The sequence below is a fragment of the Bacillus rossius genome, chromosome 1, assembly GCF_032445375.1.
Source record: "Bacillus rossius redtenbacheri isolate Brsri chromosome 1, Brsri_v3, whole genome shotgun sequence".
Classification (NCBI taxonomy): domain Eukaryota; kingdom Metazoa; phylum Arthropoda; class Insecta; order Phasmatodea; family Bacillidae; genus Bacillus; species Bacillus rossius.
In genome coordinates, this window is record NC_086330.1 from 351317621 (window position 1) to 351339789 (window position 22169).

A 22169-nucleotide genomic window follows, 5' to 3' on the forward strand; every position below is an offset into this window, starting at 1 on the left:
TGAAATGGCTCGAAGGCATGTCTGTCTCAAGCTTCTGACGCCATGCTGAGACTACGATATAGTCTGTCTCATGTAACTTGTCTCAAAAATTGGACAGTTCCCAAAAGCAGTACCAGTGGCACTCATTTCCCAACTGTAACTTGCAAAGCATCAATCACATGATGTTTGTCTACGAGCACAGACAACCACATGAAGTTGTTTACAAACACTGTTGACAGAGTAACAGCGGTAGAAGGTTATGTACATATATCATTGGTTGTACATTTGAGAACTGTAAATAATTTTAAGACAAGCTACAAGAGACAGAATATTAGACACAGACTATTTTGTGTGTTGTTGTATCGGGATACTCACATTACCGAAGAAAAAAAAAAATTCACATAACATAGAAAGATCATCACTTCGAAAATTCTAGCTTATAAACATCAACGTATGACTTAAAACATCCAACGCTGAAACGTGTATGTTATAAACATGATATCTTAGAATAGTTATAACTTAACGAGTTGTCATAACACAAAAATTGCTCATTTCTGTATAATAGAACCTGCTGTAAATAGCGTACTGAATGCGTCAATCTTACGACTTCTTTCTTTGAAAGTCAATCGCTAACAACTCCACTTTACTACAAGGGGGAAAAGCGTAACTTAATAAAACTCATCTTTATTTCTATCGGTACAGCATCACTTGACTTAATTAACTAGAGGAAAGCATATTTTAAAAAAATACTAAACACCGGCTTTGAACCTGATTTTTTTCAATGAATTTTATTAAAATCCTGCCCATCCTATTAAAATTCAATGAACAGTTAACACTATAACGTTTCCCTTTGTGTGAACTGTGGTGCAAATACGCGAATCACGCGTAATTTTCCACATCCGCCGATAGAATTCGTTGCCGGAGCGGCTACATCGACTATCGAATCATTCGAGTTGCAGAGCGAAATTTTAAACTATACAATGAAAGAATTGGCTCTGATGAAAGTGAAAGACTTGAAAAAATTATTAAACCCCCGGCTTTCGATCTGATGTTCCACAAGGAATTTTATTAAAATACTGCCCGTCTTGTTCAAATTCATTAAATGGTAAATACAATAAAGTTTGCCTTTGGTTTTGTGAGCTTGGGTTCGTGCCATCGGCCACAAGGTGGCAGCACCGTTCCAGCCATTAAAATTACTCGTACCAAATCCCGTGTATCGAGAGCTGAGATGTTACACGTCGAAAACGTCGATGGAAACTGGACGGCCGATGACGAATACCTCCGCTCTCCAACACAGTTGTGCATATTTTCTGCGCAGTGGGGGAGCTGAATTGTTGCCCCTTGGAAGGGCAGCCCTACAGGATTTTTCTGGCAATGGTTTGTTTGTACAGCGACTGGAAGGGTAGCCCATCCAATTTCTGAAAGCATGTTTCTTTAAATGTTTAAATAATCCTGAAAACTTTCCCCTTGGAAGGGCAGCCCATCAGGATTTTTCTGACAGTAGTATTTTTGAAAGGTTGTCTGAATTGTTGCCCCTTGGAAGGGCAGCCCATCAGACCAAAAGCAACAATTCAGACAACCTTTCAAAAACACCACTGTCAGAAAATCCTGATGGGCTGCCCTTCCAAGGGGCAAATTTTCAGGATTATTGAAACCCTTAAAGAAACATTTTTTTTTTCAGAAATAGGATGGGCTGACCTTCCAGTCGCTGTACAAACAAACCATTGCCAGAAAAATCCTGAAGTGCTGCCCTTCCAAGGGGCAGCATTTCAGTCGCCCCTGCGCAGTGACAGCAATCCCCGTCTCTTCACGTGACCGCCGCATGGCGTCGCATCAACAGTCCGCCGTCCTCGGTCCCCGTGCAGGAGGGAGGCGCCTGAGTTACTACCCGGGGGACGGAAGAAATAATCGTTCAGGGGCCGTCCGTGTTTCGGGGGGGCGGGAGGCCGCCGCGGCTATTTGCGGCGACGCGACGCCTCGGCGGATAATACGGCACGCGCGTGCCGTAATTACCGTCGTGGCACGCCGATTTTATTGGTGTCTGACCTCGGGAGAGAGACACTGGACTCGCATTTCCAGGGGGGGCCCGTGTTCGAAACCCGGTGTGGCGGTTCCTGATATCGTTCCCCCTCCCCCTCGTGGTTTTCTTGAAATCATCCAAACAAATGCGAAGGGTGGCTCCTTCCCCAATATACCTGGTCTGGGTTATCGTGTGCTACCGTCTCTAGTGACATCGTTGCGGTAGCGCTCCTATGGAAGGGATGCTATACCTACTCCCCCTTGCGGTGGCCATCGCCCTCTTCTCACCCTTAACCACTCGTAGAACTAAAAAAAAAAAAAATTATTTTCAATATTTTTAGTGCATGTGTCTATACTTTTTGACGTGTACCTTTTCATCTTTGGTATACCGCATTTGATAGGAGTAATTTCGTGGATTGAACTGTGCTGCCATCTGTGGCGAACCAAAGTTCACAAAGCCAAAGGAGAACTTTAAAGTATAAACTGTTTAATGAATTCCAACAAGATCAGCAAAATTTTAATAAAATTCCTTGTCGACGAAAAATCCCAAACCGGTGTTTAGAATTTTATCTAATTTTTTATTTTTTTTTTTTTCGCTTTTATCGGAGTATTTTCATTATTTATTTTAAAATTTCGGTCTGCAAATGTAAATTTCTATAGTCGACGGCGGCGAATTCTAGTGGTGAGCGCAGAAACTACATGTTTTTCACGCTCAGAAATGTAGTTGAAAACCAATTTTTCGTATATTTATCACACTCGGCATTGTTTTAAAAAATTCTACGTAAAATTTCGTGTTCGAGTTTCGTATTACAAGTGTATTTTCAGCTTGAGAACACATTTATTAGCTTGTTACCGTGGTAAGGTGTTAAACATCTCTGGCGAGTACTGAAAGACACGCTCTCATTTTTTATTGAAAATCGGCTGACCACCCATTCAACTGTGAGGTATTCCATACCACGGGAACTCTTCGGCCATTCGTCCTTCCCGGAGGTCGAAGCAGGCCTGGCTGTCGACAAGACGTAAAGCCCAACTTAAAAATGTGTCGGAAATAATTTCTGAATGAACTTTGGGGGGTTCGTTTTTGCATATTATTTGAAATAGATTCTTCATAATATAACCATATATTAATTGTTTATATTTTTTTCCCCTAATAAACAAGTCCTTATTTAACGTTTCTTATGAACTGAATGGTAACATTTTTATGTCAGTTTTAGTATGTATTGAAAGCAGTTCGTGTGTAGCTTTCGTCTTCAAATACCTCATTTTTAGTTTGCTTTCTACTCATAAATAAATAAAAAATTAGGGTTTCCCAAAAAAAATAAATAGAAACGTCAGTTGATAGGGTTTTGGGAAATCAATTTTTTTTTAATTTAATTGATTACGAAAAAATAAAGTTTTAATGTCGTGGGCTACACACGAACGGATAATCCAAACCTGTTATCTCCCTTCCTTCAGCGCCACCTTTCGAACCTCCCTTACCATCGTCTACAGCAGCGGTTCCCAATTATTTTTTTTCGGCCAGGGAACCGTATTATGATCGACTTTTTTTTTTCTTTTGGCGGAGCCCCAACTCTTTCAATGAAAGTTATTTGACAATAATAATTGTGCCTGCTTTATATGGCATTCGTCCTGACTCACGGAACCCCTGTGCAAGCGCGGCTCCAGAGGAAGGGCGCAGGGGGCGATAGCGATAGCTATCTGAAACTATAAAGTAATTTTACAGAGCCGGATCAGTTGAAATATTTTTTTTTGTTTTTTCCTGATGGGACGAAATTTACGAGCCTATCGATCGATAATATAATACATATAGATCGCGTTTTCAGTTACGGCCCTCTAACATTTACAGTCTTATGTTTCTTTTTTTTTTTAATCGTGGGGTTGAAAATTTGTAGATAAAATAATAGGGAGAGGGCCTGACAAAATTGCCCCCCCCCCCCCCCCCCCAACTCACCACGGCCTTTTGGTTTCTATTGTTGGTCCTGAGAGTAAATTCAGAGGTAGAATACCCGCAGAATTGGGCAGGGCTGCAGTAGCTATTGTTGTGGCCAGCATCTATGATGCCTACCGAAGGTTAGGAACGGACCCCCCCCCCCCCCCCCCCTCCTTCTCTCGTAAATAAGCCCTGTCCGAAACACGGCGATACAGTTAGTCTACTTACGTGTAGGACTTTATTATAGATGGGATAGATTTTACGTTTTGTAAAACGTTTACCTCGACAAGGTTTTTAACTAATTTTTTTTCACACGCACACACACACATTAACCATCAGGACATCGAGATGTTTATTATGCAACTTCCATTAATACATTACCTATTCTTTCGTTACATATTCGATTTTCTTGGCCGGAATGTGATGTCTGAGAATAACGAACGTGAAATATTAAGCGTCGCGCAGCTAGGGATTGCATTAGGCTACTTTCTCGTTCTTCGGACGTTCCAAGTACGGGGGAAAAACCTGTGTGTGTGTGTGTGTTACACAACCACACAACCGTGATCAGTGACGCGTATTTCTTGGAAAAACACGCAGTAGTATGATTCCGCTAAATTATATATATATATATATATATATATATAATCATGGTGGGCCTATCTGCAGTTGAAATCAGCATAACTACTTGAAAAATCAAGTGAGCTAGTCTTTCAGTACTCGCCAGCTTGGTAACTTTAACAAAATTTCGGTTACGTTGAGTAGAATAACAAGGAAAACCTTTTTTTTGGACCCTACTTTTTAGTTTGCAATTTTTCCTCACACCTACGCTTCCTGTATTCTCGCATGCACTCAGTTATTGATGTAGCCATCCTTGTAAATTAAAAACAAAATTAAAAAAATTAGATCGATTCAAGAAATTATTATTAAGGAAATTATTTGTTTTTTTAATTAATTCGTTGGTGTCTTATGTACCAATTTCAAAAACATTAATTAACACGGGATTAAAAGAAATTAACCTCAAATTTTTAAAAGCCCTACTATAATATAAATTACAGAATTTTTTTTATTAATACTCACTTTATACCAGTAACTTCAAGGAATGAATTCGCATCACAAACTATGTATTAACACAACACGTATTTTAATGCAATAATTGAATTTATATTAATTATTATACGTTATTAATTTACAAAGTATTTATAACGTGTTAGACGAGCCACGTGGCAATGCTTCGCGCTGTTCCAGGACTACTGTTAGCGGAAAAAATGGTAAACAATTGTTCCCCCCCCCCCCCCCCATTATCTCACGCTCTTCACACGCCATGGAAATCGCTAACTTCGCTGCAGCACAAGCGCCGACTGCAGGCCGCAGCGCGCGTCTCTCCCTGCTTCCTGTTACACATTTCCGTTACATTCACGGAATTACTCCCACCAATACCGTATACCGAGTGCTTAAGATGTCACACATAAAAAACAAAAAAACAAAATTATAACTAACTAATCAGAAGCATAAAATAACTAAATGGCGCCGTCTAAATATACAACTGTAAAAATAAAATTATTCCCAATCAGTGTGATTTCACTATAAAACGGGCTGGACGGTTTTTCAGAGCAATTTCTCTGATTCGCAGTGGTTTTGACAATTTTTTTTTATACATTTGTGGTATTGCGTACCTTTTTTTTTGGTGCCAGTGTGCCACTGTTTCGTGCCAGCGTACCATTATTTCGAACATCCCATATCCCGGTAAGATTAATGTGGCGGAGGCGGAGGTCTCTGGCGAGAGCGCCTCCAAGAGTCGCCGCAGACCGCTGCTCCCTGACGGGGGCCCACCGCCGACGAGGCTGTCGTATCTTATCGCGGGCTAACACCCGCCCGCTCCAATGATGAGGAGGTGTGTGTGTTCGCGGCCGGCGGGGAGAGAGACGCCGTTGCCGTTTGCCTCAACGCGCGACGTGGGAGGCTTCCTGTAATGTTTGCCGACATATTTCGAGGACCGCGACGTCATCGTCAATCCCGGGAACACGCGCGCGATAACGCAGATCCCGTGACGCACGCGATAACGTGTTGTTGTTTTATTATTATTATTAGTTTTATTATTCCCCCTCCCCTCCTCCTCCTCCTACTTCTCTCGACGAATCGCGGGTCGGGATAGAAGAAGACCTCCGCCGGTGGCGAACCGGGTCAGTCATCTTTTTTTCTGGGGCGAGCCTCTCCGCCATACCGCCAAGAAAGTGTGTCGATGCCGCCGGTAGGTCGCGAGACCGCTTCTTCTTACCTTTGAAGAACGTCGAGCGAAGCCCGGTTGGTGAAAAAAAAAGGAAAAGGGGGGGGGGGACCACTATCAGCTCCGTGGCGCCTCCCCAGCTCGCGCAAGATCAAGATGGAGCGTGTTTGTGACGTCGGGTAAACACCGCCTCCCACCCCTCTCCGCCCGTGTGTGCGCGGCGGCGGTAATCGCCGGCGGTTGTTCGCGCGCGGGATGTCGCCGCCTCGGGTCGGGAGCCGAGCCGTCGCGACGAGCGACCGCTGACGGCCGCCGATGCGGTGGTCGACGCCGCAGCTGCTGGTAGCGGTGCTGGCGGTGGTGCTGGCGGGCGCGGTCGCGCGCGTCTGCCGCAGCGTGGACGCGCGCAACCGCGCCGAGGCGCTGCTCAAGCTGCGCGGCTGCACCGTCGTCGAGGGCTTCGTGCAGGTGCTGCTGGTGGGACTGCCGCCGGCGGGAGGCGGGCGAGGGCGCCTGTCATTCCCGGAGCTCGTCGAGGTCACCGACTACCTGCTGGTGTACCGCGCGCGCGGCCTGCGCAGCCTCGGCGCGCTCTTCCCCAACCTGGCCGTGGTGCGCGGCCGCGCGCTCTTCTACGACTTCGCGCTCGTCGTCTTCGGGAACCCCGACCTCGTCCAGGTACAGCTCCAACGATCTCCCAAGTGGTAACCCGGGGTTGCCGTCAACGTCAGTCCGATTGATGGCCGACGGTACGCCCCGTATGAACAACACAAACCGGTAGCCTACAACTCACGTAGTTTCGGTTCCCTACCACCAGGGGCGCAACAACTAAATTTCCAAAGGAAGGGGGGGTGGGGGGGGAATATACGTTTTTTTTATAAAGAATCATCGATCCCTCCTATTGAAGCGGGGGGTCCGGGGGACCCCCCTCCCCCCCGGGAAAATGTGCACATCAAGGTGGAAAATGGTGCTATTTAAGTAGTTTTATTATCTAAAAATTGTATACACAGCACTTTCTTTGCTCCCGTTTTCCCCCACTTCAAGGTTTCAGAAGGGGGAGGGGGGCAAAATACCCTTGCCCCCCCCCCCCCCTGTTGTTGCGCCCCTGCCTTACCACGTTCGTGCAACTTCGGATTTCTCTCAAAAATTGAAATTAAAAAAATCGAAAGGTTAGGTTAGGTCAGTCACAACATGCTTGTTTTCATTGGAAACTTTTGATTTAGCGGCTGAAGTTGACGTTAATACCAAAACGCAAAACTTCGGAAATCTTCGGAAATTCTTGCAGGGAACCGAAACTACGTGAGTTGTAGGCTTCCCCAACACAAACAGCCGTCTTCCTCGAATTTCTTGTACATACCACTTCATTATGCTATTGTAAACTGGTGGTGTTTTGTTAAACTTGCCACGGAAAGCTCTTTGGACACTCACTACCGATTCGCTACGGGCGTATTCAGGCCAGAAATGCTTTCTCTGCCTGGTCAAATATCCTATTACAATATTTGGCCTGGTTCGCAGCCATTTTCAGCAACTACATGCACTAGCGCCTCTGTCGGTTGTTTTATAAAATAGGTGTCTCGGCGCTACATTCAAAAAAAAACTTTGAGAGTTGTTCTTTCATGCGGTATATAATTTGTTACGTTATTCTTTTCCATTTCGCTGTACTGATTTTATGAAATGTTTCACGGACTTTATAATTACCCTTTACATACGGTACTAACATTACGACAACGAAAAAAAAAATGATTTTATCTTATAAAATCTTGTTCTGAAAATAATATACAGATTTATGGAGGGAAAATAAATTTCCAGAGCTTCATATTCATTAAAAGGAAGTTAATCCTGTTTGAAACCATATCATATATAATTTAACAGTTTATCACCTGTGTTGTTAGTACAGATCTGTCGGATATTAGTCTCTACTGTATGTATGATGGACACAGGTTCAGGACGACTGCGGATGACTTGCCTGCAGAAGTGTAAAAATCATCTGAGGTCCACGCAACATGGCCATGCGCGTTTGTTTACAAATGTCACTCAAACAGAGACCCTTATATATATATATATATATATATATATATAACATTTTAAGTAGTAATTTGATGTAAAACTTATTTTAATCCACTTATAAACAATTGTAAAACGATTATTGCATTCAAACTTGAACAAATACAGCGGTACTATATTTTGTAACCTTTAACAACGCACCTTCTGAGTCCACCATGACACACTAATTTGATAGTTCTGTCGCAAATAAGGCGTTCGATGTTGGACTAGAAACATTTTTACTGCGCAGCCTGGGAACGCGGGTTATATTCACATGCACAGAGTGTATCGTCCTTAGATTGCTGTGTGCATTTAAATGGTGCATTTACAATGCACTATATATGCTATTTGCGTTATCCTTGTTCAGTGTGCTCTGTTGCCAGATATACCCAAAGAGCATACAAGTTTTAGACATAAATTTATAAAGTAGCCTATACGTTAAAAAAATATACAAAAAATATTTTTTTAAGAGGAAAATTTGAAATGAGAATTTCGGAAATAAATTTCACTAAGAGCAATATATTATATATAACATTCAATTATTTATTTAAAAAAGTAATAGAATACGCCATCTTGGTTTCCATATATTTAAAAACATATATATCGTTAAATATTAAACTTTTGACTCTATTTGAGCATATTACGTAATTAATGAAATGTCTTATTATTAATAGTGACCGACTGTTACAAATAGTCTCTCCTTTGAAATAATAATTGGTGTTTAGAATTGATTTGTTTTTCTTCCGTTATGTATAATGTTGTAAAAATGCTGTCAAAAGGCACAACTTTGTGGTCTTATGAATATCAACAAATAGTAAAATTCGAAAAGTATTTAAACTCATTATAATTATTGATGGTTTACAATATAAGAATTGTAATGTTAACAAGCCGTGTGGTATTAATGTGGCAACAATGTGTCGTCATATATTCCGTACTGCAATCTAAGCGTGAGAGAGCTCATAGTCTATGGGTGCCGACCAATGTAGTGTAGTCGGATGAGCACCGACTTACGGTGCGAGGGGTTCTGGGTTCGAGTCCCGGGTAAAGCATGGTTATAGAATTTGAAAGCAGATATTTGAATGATAACAATATGATAAAGAATTTCGAGTATTGAGACTTGAGCAGTGGCAGCTGGTGCAAGCTGTGGACCAAAGAGAAATTTAAAATTAAGGTCTGTGTGTATACCAACCTGTGGGCGGCAATTAAACCTAATCACGGGTGAAGATCGCACAAGCAAAAAGCCAACTGCTCAGCAGAAAATGGTTTTATCCCAAAATCGCACGTTTATTTAACAAATATAACTGCCAAAAAACGTCCCATGGACCCAGTTGGCGCATCTTTAGTGCTTATGGGTTTATGTCCCGTTCCAGGTCATTTATTTTATATTTACGTTCCACACGGTTAAACATGCCGACATTTTGAGTGGCTGGACTTTCACTAAATGTGTGTGTGTGTGTGTACATATATATCGCAAACTGTTTGCATTTTTAGCTGGCAAAGTTGCATTTAAGTTTTTGTTCATTATGGTGAGGCCGGGCCCTATCAGAGCCCCAACTCTTTGAAAGTGCACTGTCTTTTTCCGCACACAGCCGTATTCTATCTATGAGTCGTGATGTCACAAGATGTTTGTTTATTCCTACCCGCTAACATGAAAGGTAAGCTTCTTCATGTCCTTAAATGTTTTGTGTGTAGAATCGTAAATTAACGTCTCGTGACCATACACGGTCACAATGGATAAGGGGAATGAAATGGAATATAAAACTGGAACTTTTTAGGTTTAAAGAAAATTTTACTGGCTGCCATGTGATATGGTCTTGTGGTCTAATTTATTTCAGAAAAAAAAAACATTATTTAATATTAGGTACCTGGTCTTTTACAATCATCAGAAATTTTATGATTTAAAAAGGCAAAATAACATTAAATATATTTTTCTGAAGGAATATCAAACCATACCACGCAGTAGCCCCTAGCATTGCCTTTAAACACAAAAATATTTCAGTTATTTATTCAATTTGGTTTTCCTTATCTATACTGCACAAAATTGTTCAAAATTCAACTTTGCCAGCTAATTATACAAAACGTATGCACTATATATATTTTTTTTCATCTTGTTGAAGTTCGGCCACTAAAAATGTCTACAAGTTTAGCCGTGTTAAACGTAAAAATAAAAATAATGACCTGGAACGGGACATACGCCCTTATGACACCTCATGTCACTTTGTATGTAGGTTTTCAATGCAGTAAGTGTTTGATTATGTCTTCGCTCGTTCAGCGTCAAGTTACTAACAAACACATTTCAACACATCGAAAATATAAGTTAAGCATTTTAAATGGAATATTTTGTTTCGTCATAATACGTCAACCTGAAATAATCTTCTATCTATTGATAACATTTTTTCAAGTGTTATCATATATGAAGCACTTTCTCAAGAAAGATAACTTACAATTTATGTGGAAAATTGATTGATATTGCGCCATATTTTACTTAAAAACTCACGATTAAAAAAATAATTCTGAGTACAACTTAAAAAATAGTTTTTGATAATTTATTGTATTGTTTAGTGGTTATTATTATGTGTCTAATAACCCAAAGACACTTACACTGAATTATTTTTCAAACGTCTTAAAAAAAATAGTTTCAGGATTCTTTTTTTTTTTTCATACACGGTGGATTATAAATTCAATATAATAATTAAAGCAACCACGTGCTAGTTATGAGTATAAAATATGAAATCCATATGTTTATGTATATGCATCGCAAGTGAAACTATTTGTGAAAACTTGGAAATAAACATTTGTGAACAATATACGTTGATGTTAACGGGGAAAAAAATACGGAATAATCTTCATTTTTATTTTTCATAACTTATCTAAAGATGTTACTGAAATGTTAAATTACACGTTAATTGACCAGCTGTATATATTTATGCTGTCGAATTTAGTGTCTCACCAACTGTACATGTGTTCTTTTATTGCTAGTGTATATATATATATATATATATATATATATATATACACATACATACATATGTGTGTGAAAGTGTGTAACGTAACGCAAAAAAAAAGTATACCTTACATATTCTAATACCCAGGTTATTATTTTCGGAGTATTGTAGGAAAATACTGAAAAACTGTATAAAAATCTGGCAACAGCTACAGTTTAATATTAGCCAAGCATTTTAAAGTCAAATATTTCAGAAATCACGGCTTTTGTTGCATCAGATTATTATTAGTCCTTTTTTTGCTGAACGGAAGAATTTAGGATACGATTAAAATTGAAATAGTAGTAGGTACATAGACCTAAATGGTACTAGGAATATAATTCCCGCTTTCGGGACTGCTTCCGAGGCCCATTGTGCAAGAAATTACGAGTCATCTGCTGATAATTGTGACGTGTCATTAGGAAGCACCTATGAGCACAACAGAAGTAAGAGTTCAAGTAATCAAACTTATTTTTTTAAAAAACATTAGTTAAAACACTGATGACTTACAAGGCAGTTTACATAAAAAAAAAGCTTACACTACTTTCATGCTTATCTTTCCTGTTAAGTGTTATAAAGCATCTGCTCAAACTGCTTTCTAACGTGATTTTCCAGATCTTCGTTGTCATTTGTTTCCGCGAATCTTAGCTGCGATAGGTAGATCATTAACAAGTACATAGTGGTTGCAGTTTTGGCTCACTGTCTATGGTGACTTGTTGTTGTCCCCGTCGGTATAGGCCTAGCGATAACGAGTTATCTCGCAAGCAAATCGATGCGTCGATCAATAAATTGTACACGGGGCTGAAGCAAGCACGTGACGCTATTGAAAAACACCCGTGAGAGAAGTAAGGTCGATGTGATAACCAGATTCAGACTGTCTCTTAGCAACGCAGATACCATAATATTCACATTTTTTTTGTACCTTTGTCTATGGTCCCGAATAGGACACATAACAAGTGATACCATTTAACGGTACATTATGTTTAAGATACATTATAATGATTAGTCCTTAGTTGTTTTTTTTGGCATAGGTCATTGGTAAACACGCAAGGGGATAGGCTCATAATCATGCGCAAGCAAGCTTGAGAGTGAATATGCAAATTGTAAAATGGGAAGTGTAAAGTTTTCTTAAGCTCTGTTAATATACGGCCACATTTTACGCGCTTTAAGAAGACGAAAGGGGACCATTACTGCCAATTGTGTTTATGACATGTAGAAATTGCCACGGTTCCAGTAGTTATTCGTGCAAATTTAATGTGTATTCATAATAAAATTCTGTTGCGTGCTATTGTTTTCGTATGAATGCAGGCTCGGAATAACCGAGCAGAGAATTGAACACGTACACCGATCGGATTACAGCGTGTCCATCAGTTTGACTGGAGTGGCTTTGAGCGAAAACTACCGTAAAACGCCTGCTCAATAGTACTCTCCTATTTGTCAAAATTTTAATTCGTGCTTTGTCATGTTCTCGGTGTGATGTGTAGCTGGGACTTGTGCATTTTTAGCTGAAGATGTTACCTTTTTCGCCACAAAATATGTTTCTAATTTTGTTTTGACATCAAACAATTTGGTCATGTCCAGTAAGTGTCTTATCGTCGAGACTACAAAGTTTTTAGTGGATCTTTATTAATAAAAATATATATATATTTTTAAAAAGATCCCCATCACCCTCTCCTTCGCCAATTTTAGTCTTCTCTAATCTAAAGTGATAACCGAACGCACATCTTTGAAAGCGGTAACGCGAATGTATTGCAAGTATTGCATGAAGAATTCAAGGCCGCCGTCTAACTGGAGCTGTTTTGCTTGTCCGAGGTCTGAAATATCGATAGCACTAAGGGCGACGCTGGCTGGTGAATCAGATTCTGCGTGGCCCTTAAGCACGAGAGGTTTTGACTACACTGTGAACCTGTCTTTTTACCGGAATTTTGGTATCTAAAAACGGCCATGAAAGCATCCTTATTCGTCTCTTGAAGTGGGTATCTGTTACTAAGCCTAACGCAAGAAGTTTGTTTCATAGCTTTAAAAGCACTTGCTAGGAAGAATCGTAAAAATTAAATCATTGAGTATTTTCAAACAAAGATATACCGATACTTCAGCGAAAAGTTAGCGTTTTAATCTTCATTATAACAGCAAAAAAAAAAAACTGTTTTGCAATCCAAATGGAAAAGGGTTTATGGTGAACCGGGGGAGGTGGTGGTTCCCCTTTATCTAATTGACTTCCGCATTATTAACTTGGCAAATCCTGCGCACTTACACTCACTCATTTTCATCTCCATGGTTTTAGCAATGCTCACTCGTCAAAGTATACTGTTTGAAGATAAAACACGAGAACAATGTGAGAGTTAAAATATCAACATTTTTTTTTTAAATGCTAGTTGCGAAGAGACACCATTGTCTAATCTTTAGCAGTTTTTAAATTATGGCGCTGTGTTTGCTGGGGTTACAACGAATTTCGGTTTCCCAGTATTGATCTGATACAAATCTCTAGGATTTTATATTGGGTGGCGAAAGTTACTTTTTGGTCATTTTTTTTTTTCACTGTTGGATCATTAATATAATTTTATTTGCTTTTTTAATATATCTTTTTTTTCTAACGAGTTGCAGTTTTCATCAGGATATTCCGATTTTTATGTCATAACGTAAACATTCTCTCTTGACCCATGTTTGGCAATAATTTCATCATAAACAAGACTTTAGATGTTTAGCAATATCGTTGATTAAAGATAACCTCATGCTATTTTTCCTATTTTTTCATGAGACTATATATATATTTATTTATTTATTTATTTATAGCGTCCGAAACTGTTGCGCTATTAGAAAGCAAAAAAAAAAAAAGTTCTTATTTTATAAGGTTGTTAACACTTTAATTATATGTTTAATGTGCTTTATTTCGTGAAACTCGTTATGCGTTGGTTGGTTTTTAAAACAGAAAATATTTCTAGCTCTGTTTGGCAACGTCCTTTTAGTCCGCACTGTAAAAATATAGCTCTGCAGAGTAAATTTTATTTCCTTTCCCAAAATGTTGCACCGTCGAAAAGTAGATATGGATTGACGAAAATAGATTCGTTACCAACACAGCCCATCACAGTAACTGATATCTCACGATAAGAACACAAGACAAAAGCACGTTTACGTAAGTTCGAGCCGTCGATCGCTTTGGAGCACTTATTAACTATCTAGATTGATCTTGCCAAAAGGCGAGACTTGTCTCCGAGTGCAAATAAAATTCTCAAGAAGCCTAGATACCTGTTCGATAATCTATTGCAACTAACGCCTTATCACGTTCGGTTCACCAGGCGCACACACAGCCAAAAATTCGTCCCCCGCATGGAAATAGTTTACAAAAAAAAAATCCTTAACCTACTCAGCCACAAAACTGTGGAAGTGTAATGCTTTACGAAAAAAAGCATAGGTCCAAACAAAAATTTCTTTGAGAGAATTACTTCAGAAGTGCGATGTAAATGAAATCTAAGATGACCATTATTAAGTAATTACAGTTAGCGTAAACATTTTATTTTTTAAAATGATTATTTTAAAGATGTATCATTACGATAAAAATACGTTAAATATAGGTGTATTAAATAGACGTGTTTATAGAAAAATGGCCCTTGACCTTACATATACCTATACAAATAATATTAACATATCAAATAAAAATTAATTAAATAAAATTTCAACCCATTGCACTCGAAAAAGAACTCCATCAGTCAATTGAAATATCACGTAATGAGCCGCCTTCACATTCAAATGAATGAATATTTATATACATATACATACATACATATGGGCGTAAATTTGTAGGATTCACAAGGGGAAAAGTATGGGGGGGGGGGGGGGGGCACAAAAGTTTTGCGCGTGGAGTTAACCGACACAAGTCACATCTGGTCAAAGTGCTTGTATGTTGTATACTGCCCATGTTTTGGTCTATATTCATGTGAGGTAAGCAGAAAACTTAAAAAATATACAAGGTTTTCCATAAGACATAGTTTTGACATCAATTCCGTTTCACAGTCATATGGAGTGGCGTGACATAAAATTTGTATCTCACCTGCTCCCCCTCCAAAAAAAAAATTGGAATGTAACATTTACTATAGATTCAATTAAAAACATAGGTACTCCAATGGACCTTTCGAATTTTTGGAAGCCGGGGAATTCTAACAATGCAGATGGGGGCGCTTGATTTGATAACTTAAACTATCAAAACTATCGCCGAAGATTTAAAGTGGAAGAAAAGCAAAAAAAAAAAAAAGTGTAGAAAACCTCGAAAGTAGATACGTACAGTAGGGTTTCTTCACAGTTTGTTCTCAAACTCACCCCCCCCCCCCCCCCCCTTTTCCCCTTTCAAAACCAACACAACTACACAAAAAAGGTTTCAGCTTCTCTGATGAAGTTATTCCGAAGGTCATCGAGAGGAACCAAGGACTCGCGGTGATATAATTTTTTTTCAGGCCCTCCCCTCTCAATTATTTAAACTTCTCAAACCCCACAATTAAAAAAAAATCATCCAAAGACTGTAGGCCATAACTGTAAACGTGAATTGTGCACCTCGCATTACTTGTGTTTCCTATGAATTCTATTAGGCAGATTTTGAAGAAAGAATACATATTGTAGTCGTTACCATGGTGAGAATTCCGGGGAAAATGTTACACAGTTTTTCTTTTCATGGTCCATAGACCCCAAAAAAATCAACTCAAAGGTTTACACACACACACACACACCTACACACACACATATATATATATAATTTATTGACACTATAACTGCTGTACATTTGTACAAATAACGTTCAAACTGATGCATAAAATCTAGTAATGTGTAAAATTTCGGTCGAGTTCGTTAATGGGCAAAATACGACCAAAGGGGTAGAAATAAAAAGTTTTTTAAAAAAAAACTATAGCTTTCAAACTATGACTAATATTACATCAGTTTGAATGTATTATAACTCGTAGGAGAAATACCAAAAACTTTTGTCTAAATAAATTATTGATACGACTAACCATAACTGCAAGAGATGTAAAAAAAAACAAGGGTTTGAGGACAAAAACAATCATAATTCCCTTTGTAGGCACACCATCAAATCAGTCCACGTTATTTATTAATCTTGTAATTTTTATCTAAAACTTATATTTGAAACATATTTTGATAAGACGAACCTTTGCTGCAAGGGGTTAAAAAAAGAGGGGTAGAAATTTTAAAAAGTTATAAAATCCGTACCATGTACACTATTAAATCCGTTCTTATTTATTGTAAAACCTTAAAATTTTATTTAAAACTTCCGTGTGAAATAATTTTTATTCAAACAAATAGTACTGCAGGGGTAGAAAAATACAAGGGATTAGGGACCTTAAAATGCACACTATTAAATCCGTTAAAATTGTTTGTTAACCGTAAAAATATTATATTATATAAAACTTTTGTCTGAAACTATTTTTGATACGACCAACCATTACTTCAAGGGTTGGAGGACAAAAAGAAAATAATTCGTAACTCCCTTAGTAGACACACAATCGAAAACCTCCAATTGTTTGCAAATATTGAAATGAAATATTACCTTAAAAACAAGGGTTATAATAATAATAATATTAATAATAATATTAATCAAGACGTCTATACTATCAAATTAGTTCAAATATCTTTTAACCCATTATAATATTTTTTAAACCTTGGTTAAAAGCAAATGTTTATATGACTGCATATTAGTGTAAGGAATGGAAAATATTAATTGAAGAACAAAAAAAAATTCATAATGACATTCTTTCTAAGCTTTCGCTGCATGGAATATGATAAAATATTTTATCAATCATTTTGAAATATTTGAAAATATATGGGATGTCATTACATTAAGTTGTTAAATTGTTCCAGAAATTTATAGAAGTTTCTAGAATGTTTCCAGAAGAAATAGGTATTTCGAAATCTACCAACGCCTGTAGGCTGTGCCAAAAGGGATTTTTTTTTAACATTATACTTGTAATCTTCGTCCTGTCAGAGGTTAAACCCATATATATATATATATATCTGGAAACTCAACCAGGCTCTTCCTGGAGCACAGGATTATCCCCCCTCCCCCTTCACTTCTCCCACTCGTAGGCCTGGTTACCCCAGTGATAATCACGGTACTCTGAGCCTGATCCCTCAAACATCTTGCTGAAAGCTGCTACGAAGAGAGGGCACGAGAATGATTTGTGGTCAATAAACAACGCTAACAATAAAACCGTTATCGGTTTGTTATATCACCATTACCTCTTCAGGTTGTAGATAAGAAAATTATTATTTCTTTAGATAAGCTTGCAATGATCATGTGTTCTGAAACAATTGATGGTGTGCTCTGGTCGGCGCGTGGGGAATTTTTTTCCTCCCATTCACTTGGACGCCATTTAAAAATCTACATATAAAGTGAAAGATCTGAATGATCAACACGCCTAAAACTAGGGAAAAAAAGTCGAGTGACTGAAAACGTTAATCCTAGATAAAGAGCGAAGCAAACACAAATGTTCCCCACTTTAATGAATGTGACTAAAGGGCTCCAACTGCTACCGCGCTTAGAAGCACCAGCGAGCGTCGCTCTTATCATCACGCCTCATCAACACAGATATAACAAATTCGTACAGTAGTACTATTGGATTGCCAAAAAAGTAAAGCCGTAATAATTGGCTTCGCCGAATGAACAAAACATCTGCTGTTTGGTGTTAAGAGAAGGTACACCTAAAAGTTGCAGCCAAACCCCGCTGCTTCTGGGTCCATGCCCTAACGAGATGGAGAATTGGAGCGGAAGTCACCACTCGTCAGGTCTGTTTCCATCAACAATTTGATGCTGGTAGACTTGACGGCAGACGACTGAAAATCAACCGACTAGATAAGATATGACTTGGTATAGTCAAGACAGGCAGCAGCTTATGGGAATTTTCCGCTTGAAGGGTAGCACGTAAATACGCTCGTTCATAACTGGCAGGGCCACGAAGGAAAGAGAGAAAAAAAAATGTTTTTCAGTACTCCCCAGAGATGTGTAACATATAATCTCGGTAACGAGCAAATTCGCGTGTTCTCGTGTTGCAAATACACTTAATAATAATAATACGAAACTCGGGATTCGGACACGAAATTCAACTTAGAATTATTTCAAATAATGCCGAGCGTGATAAATATACGCAAATTATGTTTTCAACTAAATTTCTGGACGCGAATCACACGTAGTTTCCGTACCCGCCGCTCCAAATCGTTGCCGGAGCAGTTAAGTCGACTATAGAACCATTTGCTTTGCGGAACGAAATGTTAAACTGTATAATGAAACGGCTCCGATAAAAGTGAAAGAAAAAAACTTAAAAAAAATACTAAACCCTGGATTTGGACTTAATTTTCGACAAGGAATTATATTAAAATACTGTAATCTTGTTAAGATTCACTAAACAGTTAATACTATAAAATTTACCTTTGTATTAGTTCGCGCCATCCACCACAGATGGCAGTGCCGTGATTGTTACATACACACTTATTCCTTTCGTTCCATTCAAGAAATTACTCCCACCAACTGCCGTATAACGAGAGCTAAGATGTTACACATCAAAAAGGAGGAAGCAGGGACAGATATAGGCTTTCCTTCGCTCAGGGCAGAAACTGTGATAAGCATCCCCATCCCCCCCCCCCCCCGGCCCTTTACAACCCACCATCTACATCAAACCTGAATAATCGCTCCAGGCAAACGGTTGTGTGGGTTTGATGTCCGAACTCCCGAATAGCCGTGTATGGCACGTCTAATCCTTAGATTGCAGTGCATTTAAATGGACATCTACTTTCTCTTTCCAACGATTTCTGCTATTAACTCTGCTCTTATTTCGGGTTGTACACCCGCGTTGTTGCCAGATATACAACCGAGAGCGAACACATTTTAGACACAACTTTGTACTGTAATAAAAATTTATAAAAATATATCTGGAACATTGTATTTATAAAGTAAAGTTTGCTGTTGTATTTTACCAAGAGCATCAGCTGATAAATATTTATTTTTAATTTTAAGGAGGAATAATTGAAAGACGCCATCTTGGTTTCAACTATGTTTGTCAAAATGTTTTTAGAAAATTATACATACATATTTTGTTACGATTTACCGCGAGTTCGTAAAGGATAGCCCAATTAAAGATTTTATTACACTACACAGTTTTATTTATTGCCACTACTTATGTCACAAAAATCTTCTAAAATGGTAAATAATTAATTACACTTAAAGAAAGGTCTATTCCCAAGTCACTCGTTCCACACACCTCGCTGGGCCGCACCTCTGGCGCAACTCTCGCCGCAGCACCCCTCGTGGGTCTCCGCCGCGGGACTCCTTCGCCACACTCCGCCGCCGCCGACGCACTTCCCCTTCGCCGAGGATCCGCTCGACTCCTCGCTCGCAACTTCGCTCGGTACTCCGCCGCGCCCGCGACTCTATCGCCCGGAAACTCCGCCGCGGGAGAACTCCCGACTGAACACTCTGAACTCCACTCCACTGCCCTGACGTCCTGGGGCATATATATAGGCCCCGGCGCAATTCCAGAACTCACGAGAGCGGCCGGGGCCAGTCGCGTCATCGCGAGCCGTCCCGACGCGACGGCAGAAATCTCTCGAAAACACGTGTCGGCGGCTCGCGTAACTCCGCAGCTGGCAGGTTTCGGATGCCAAACTAACAGCGCCGCGCGGGAGGAGCGGAGGACTGGAGGGAGATAAAGCGGCGACCCAGGTGCGCACAGCACATCTCATTATACGGCGGCATGTGATGCAGCCCAGCTAGCTCTGCACCTGCGCGTGACGTGGCCTTGCTAACGTTCGTAACAATATATAATTACGTTTTGAGAATAGTTCAAAGTTATGGAATACATTGTTATTGATAGTAACCGACTGCTGCAAATAGATTTTCCTGTGAAAAAATAATTGGTATTTAGCATTAAATTATTATTTTTTTATTATTTTAGAATAACTTCAAAACTGTAATAATACTGTCAATATACTATTATAATGTCTTAGAAAATTTAACTAATAGAAAAATTAAAAAAATAATAAAACTTATTATAATCAATGATAGTAGGCCTATACAAAATCAGATTGTAAATGTTAACAAGCCGGGTAGTTACAATCTGGCAACAGTGGTCGCCATTTACTGTGTGCTGAAAGCGTGCGGCAGACTATTACCGAAGCCTGCGTCAACTACTCTCCCTCCGCGCAAACTCTTTACAAACTGACTAATAAACATTGAAAACATGATTGCTGATACGTTCTTTAAATGAGTCCTTCAATGGGAAAATTTGATTTAATAAATTATTTTTTGACGAACGCCACTGGATGGGTGTTGTTTCGTTGCTTAGTTTATGAACCCGGCCTTACCTCAGTTGATCAACTTCGGAACGCGTCCAGGGCCAATACTTCCGCCGAGCAACGGCTTCTGTGGTCCGCGTGTTTGAATCTTAAGGGAGCAGTATCCTAACTTATTTTTGCTTCTAATATTTCCAGTTTTTTTTGCACAATTTTGATGTGTAAACATCTTAGCTCTCGGTGTATGGCATTTGGTAGGAGTAATTTCGTGAGCAGAACAGAAAGTCGATGAACGGAAATGTCACAAAAAGATGGCGGACCCACGTGTAGCAACATAAACCCGTATATAGTCACTTTCGTAAACATTACAAAACGTATTGGTGCGCCAAATGAAACTTTATGATAGTGAAACTACCCCGGAATATATTTGGTAAACTAAAATAGTCATAGTAAAAAGTAATCTCAAATTTTATAAAAACCTAAGAAAACTGATTGATCAGTATATTTATCACTCTCAGCATTATTTTACGGATATATTCCTTAGATTTCGTGTCCGAGTATCGTATTATAAGTGAACACATGAATGAGAACTCATGAATTTGCTCGTTACTGAGGCTAGATGTTCCTACACATCACTGGGAAGTACTGAAAGTCTTGCTCACATTAAAAAAAAAAGAATAATATAGCCAGCAATATTTAATTGTTTACGAAATGTGTTTTCTACTATACAAGTTCTTGTGTTTTTTTAACGAACTTAAAGGTAAATTTTGGTCAATCAAAGCATGAAATCTTTTGGTATACAGTTTTGGGATAACCGTTTGATTGTAGCCTTCGTCTTCACTCGCTTTATTTTTTTGTGTATTATTCATTACGTTTTCTGTCTACTTTCCCTCATAACAATCCATTACCGAAATTATTGGGGTGGATGTACAAGGATTCGAACCTGAGTCCTCCAGAACACTCGTCCAGTACCCTAGCACTGCGTCGTGTCAGTCAGGTAACTAGGTCGGTGACACCTCACACCTGTCTGTCTTGTCCGTTGTCCGACTGTGGACACGCCATAATTATTCTTCGAACGAGACGCTGTAAAGCAATTAAGCAGCAGAACATGATCTCTCAAGGCCGAAGAAGTGGCAGTTGCCTGTGATGACGCGCAGTATAAGTGACGTAGTCCATCGCATACGCAGACCAAGGTTATGGTGAGCTGTGACACTCACATTGCGCAGACATTATTAGCTTCCATACAAAACAACTTCACAAGGTACGTAACACATATACGACTCACGTATTTCGGTCACGAACGCACTGAGAGGCCACGATTGGTCGAGCGGTCAGATCACTCACTACTCGTCCCCTCCCATCACCAGGGGCGCAAATCTGTGATTCACTAGCAGGGCCTGCGGAAATTTGCCCGAGGTTTTTGACCGACACAAGTAATCTCCGGATACGGTGCGGGTACGCTGCATACTGCCCATATTTTGGCCTATAGCGTATCCATACAATAAGCAGAACACTTTAAAATATTTATTTTATTTATTTATTATAATTATTTGAGTGCCTACCAACAGTCAGAGCCTTTGACAGGTGGACACTTAACAAATATTACAAAAAAAATAACAATGACATACACAAAACACAATAACACAACAATAAAATGGGACAACACAAACATAAACACATGACAAAAGATACTTAAAACAATATAACT

The 22169-nt window shown here is 39.2% G+C and overlaps 1 protein-coding gene across 1 annotated transcript in view; it reads left to right on the forward strand.

The window, feature by feature from the left end:
• Window positions 1-5220: 5220 nt before the first annotated feature.
• Window positions 5221-22169, forward strand: part of LOC134528225 (insulin receptor-like) — a 31215-nt gene continuing 14266 nt past the window's right edge. Inside the window, exon 1 of the mRNA XM_063361646.1 lies at window positions 5221-6830. Coding sequence (XP_063217716.1) covers window positions 6468-6830 — 363 coding nt within the window. The 5' untranslated portion in view covers window positions 5221-6467. The remainder of the gene's footprint in view (window positions 6831-22169) is intronic.